Source organism: Copadichromis virginalis, linkage group LG17 (assembly GCF_057382275.1).
Source record: "Copadichromis virginalis isolate Kocher_CV1m ecotype Utaka linkage group LG17, C_Virginalis_male_GT1.1, whole genome shotgun sequence".
NCBI lineage: Eukaryota > Metazoa > Chordata > Actinopteri > Cichliformes > Cichlidae > Copadichromis > Copadichromis virginalis.
In genome coordinates, this window is record NC_140634.1 from 15,132,806 (window position 1) to 15,135,723 (window position 2,918).

Below are 2,918 nucleotides of genomic sequence, written 5' to 3' on the forward strand. Positions count from 1 at the left end.
TTATCAGAATAACCATTTTGTTTAACTTCAATATGTAGTTAACATCGTTTAAACAAATAACAACCAAAACAATAAAATTAAATTCATAAAATTAACTATAGTAACTTGCTATGCTGTAGTCAAAGTTTTAAAACATTTTCATTATACAGTATTGGTCCAACTGTGTGTGAATGTTGCCTTTGTGAGCACTGGCGGCACTATGGGTCACAACCAATGGAAGTACCAGTTCTGTAACACATGTCCAACCCCTCTTCACTCAGGCCAGCAGGCAAAAAAGATCCTTTCAAAGAAGCAGCATTGTTGATGTCAGACTCTTTCAGGCTGCCCTCTGGCTGACACCCACACACCAGCATGTCCCCTTTCATCCTGTAACCATGAATATGCAAGATTTGTATTATTTATTGAGTGGAATTGTTCATGAACCTGATTCTTTTCCTCCCCTGCTTTATGTCTTTCTTTGTCTCTTTTGTAAAAAGGAAATCTGCCAGTACAGTTTTTCCCACACACAAACGCATTACTGCATTGGGAAACCCGGCTTTTTTTCCCATCAGGATCATGAGGTCCGATGCTGATCTATGATTATCCCCAAAGACTGTCTTCTTCTTCTGTGAATCCATTTCCCCTGGAGTTTTCACCTGTAAAAAAATATGGATTAATTGTCATTTTCCGTCAGGTAGTCACACTGTCATGATGTTCTGATGGCAAAGGCAAAAAAAAAAACGTTCCCTTTTTAAGTGTGGTCGGGTTGTTGAACTGCATAAGCAGGGTCTCTCGCAGTGTTGAGGTGAGATGCAGTAAGACAGTTCTGCTGCCCTCAGTTGAATGTATGGCTATTCAACCTATGCAGCGAGCTAAAGATAAGAGGAGATGGTTCCAGGAACGACAGGACGCATCGCTTTGCCTTTGTGTCTTTTTGTCTTTTAATTTGTAAGACTGTGAACATACAGTAAAATAATACGTAAGCATCAGTATCGACATATTTTGTAAACAAAAACAGAAGTTAGCAACATAGCTTTCCTTGTGCTTTACATTCACCATAAACATCTTTCCTTATACGTTCAAATACCCTTTTAAGTAACAGGAAAGTAACAAATCTTACAGAAAATAAAGCTACACATTGATTACTTACAGATTATGGCTGAACAAACTCCCCAACGATGTAAACTGGGCTTAAAATTGTGCAGCTTGTTTTCTGCTCCAGGCATTTTCTCACACTGCCTGCATGATCTTTTCCTGCTGCTTACAACACATCACCAAAGGGAGCAGTTAGTGCACACAAAATAACTAAAGAAGAAGCCACAAACTGAATCAGAATCAGAATACTTTATTAATCCTGAAGGAAATTAGGGTTACAGTAGGCAGCGCGCTAATGGCGCATGCGCACTTAAAAAGGAACCTTCTGACCAAACTAAACACAAACAACACATTGAGAAAACATGTCAGAGAGGTAGGCTGATAGGGAAAAAAAATATATATACATAACATGAGGTGAGAGGAGGAGAAAAAACTCCACTCAGACTGAGCTCCTAGTGGGAGAACAGTTTGATAACAGAAAAAAACACCTCAGCACAAAAAGCACATGACTATCAATACACCATGAAACACAAGACAAGCAACAGGGGTGGGTAAAGGGTAAGAGAAAGCCGGTGTAGACAGCGCACCGGTCCTGCAGCATGTCTGCGCTGCACCAGTCGACCGCCATCTTCCCTGGGAGGGGACAAGCATCGAAGGCATTTGGAAAGGGAGGGGGGGATGAGTGTGTATCAGTGTGTGTGTGTGTGTCCACAGTCCAGCTGAGACAGTGTCCTTCGCCCTGCCAGGCTAAGTAAACAGTCTACCAGCCAACCCAGGTGGCCTTGAGTGGGAAGGAACAGTCTAAACACAGTCGGTATCAGGGAGTTTTTGTTCGACTCCAGCCTTGAGCCCACAGCTGGCGCCGAAGGGGTAGCCGCAATAAATGGTGATTTTTGTTTTATGCGAGCAACTCATGAGAATTTCAGAGCTGTTCTTTAACACTCCAACACTGGCCTCTCAATCTCCCGTTGGAGAGCCGCGAGCTTTTCCATGATGTTATCAAACTTGCGATCTGTGGTCTTGTCATTCTTGTGCTCAGAGAGCCGATTCTGAGAACTCACAACTGCAGTGAGCTGTTCCACAATGTAATCCAACTTTCGCCCAGAGGTGTTGCTCTTGATGTAATCCAATATATGCTCAGAGGTGTTATCCTGAGCATTCACGGCAGCCGTTAGCTTCCCCAAGGTCTTAACCATGCTACATTCAATGAGCCCATTCGGAGAAGTTGCGCCTCGTCCCATCGATTCAATTCCAGCGGGCAGCCTTGGGGGGGGGGTTTGAACAGCCGGTTCCACTTTCTTAATTCTCCGATAAGCCAGGGCGAAGCCAGCTCCGATCAGCAAGAACCCTGTTATCATGGTTCCAAATAGGTAGATATCTTCAGCGTCCTCGATCAACAGTCCCGCCAGGCATACAACCCTCCATGTCTGCCACCCGTCCATCGTGTATCCGGCAGGGAAAGTACCTCCAGGGCACTCGGGCTCTCCCGAGCCCAGGCTTCTCGTTGAGAAAAGGGTGTCAATAGCATTCAGAGACCAGTTGATCAAATCCATAATTCTCTTTTAGGCTTAGAAACAGACTGCGAGAGAGTGTTCCAGGGAAAGTAATACACACGAGACAAGACAAGGACACAAGAGGCTAAGCAGGGAAGATAAGGGGAAGGAGGAGAGGAGAAAGGTACGACTGCCTTCACCAAGAGCTAAGGAAAGAAGGGGTAATACTGCCTACTATTGGGAAACCCGAGAAATGCGCCAGCCTAAGAAACCCAATAAAGCAGTAACAGAGGGGCAGAATAACAGTTCTTTAGAATTTCTTACATGATCCCGAGGATTATGGAACAAAAA

At 44.2% G+C, this 2,918-nt stretch overlaps 1 protein-coding gene across 1 annotated transcript; it reads right to left on the reverse strand.

Moving 5' to 3' along the window:
- Positions 1-2,009: 2,009 nt before the first annotated feature.
- On the reverse strand, positions 2,010-2,627 carry LOC146689136 (uncharacterized). The gene has a single exon (XM_085437570.1). The coding sequence runs from the start codon at positions 2,625-2,627 to the stop codon at positions 2,010-2,012; it is 618 nt and encodes a 205-aa protein (XP_085293696.1).
- Positions 2,628-2,918: the final 291 nt, after the last annotated feature.

Excerpts from the sequence above, each read along its gene's own strand:
- LOC146689136 (XM_085437570.1), bottom strand. The coding sequence starts at position 2,627 with ATGGATTTGATCAACTGGTCTCTGAATGCTATTGACACCCTTTTCTCA.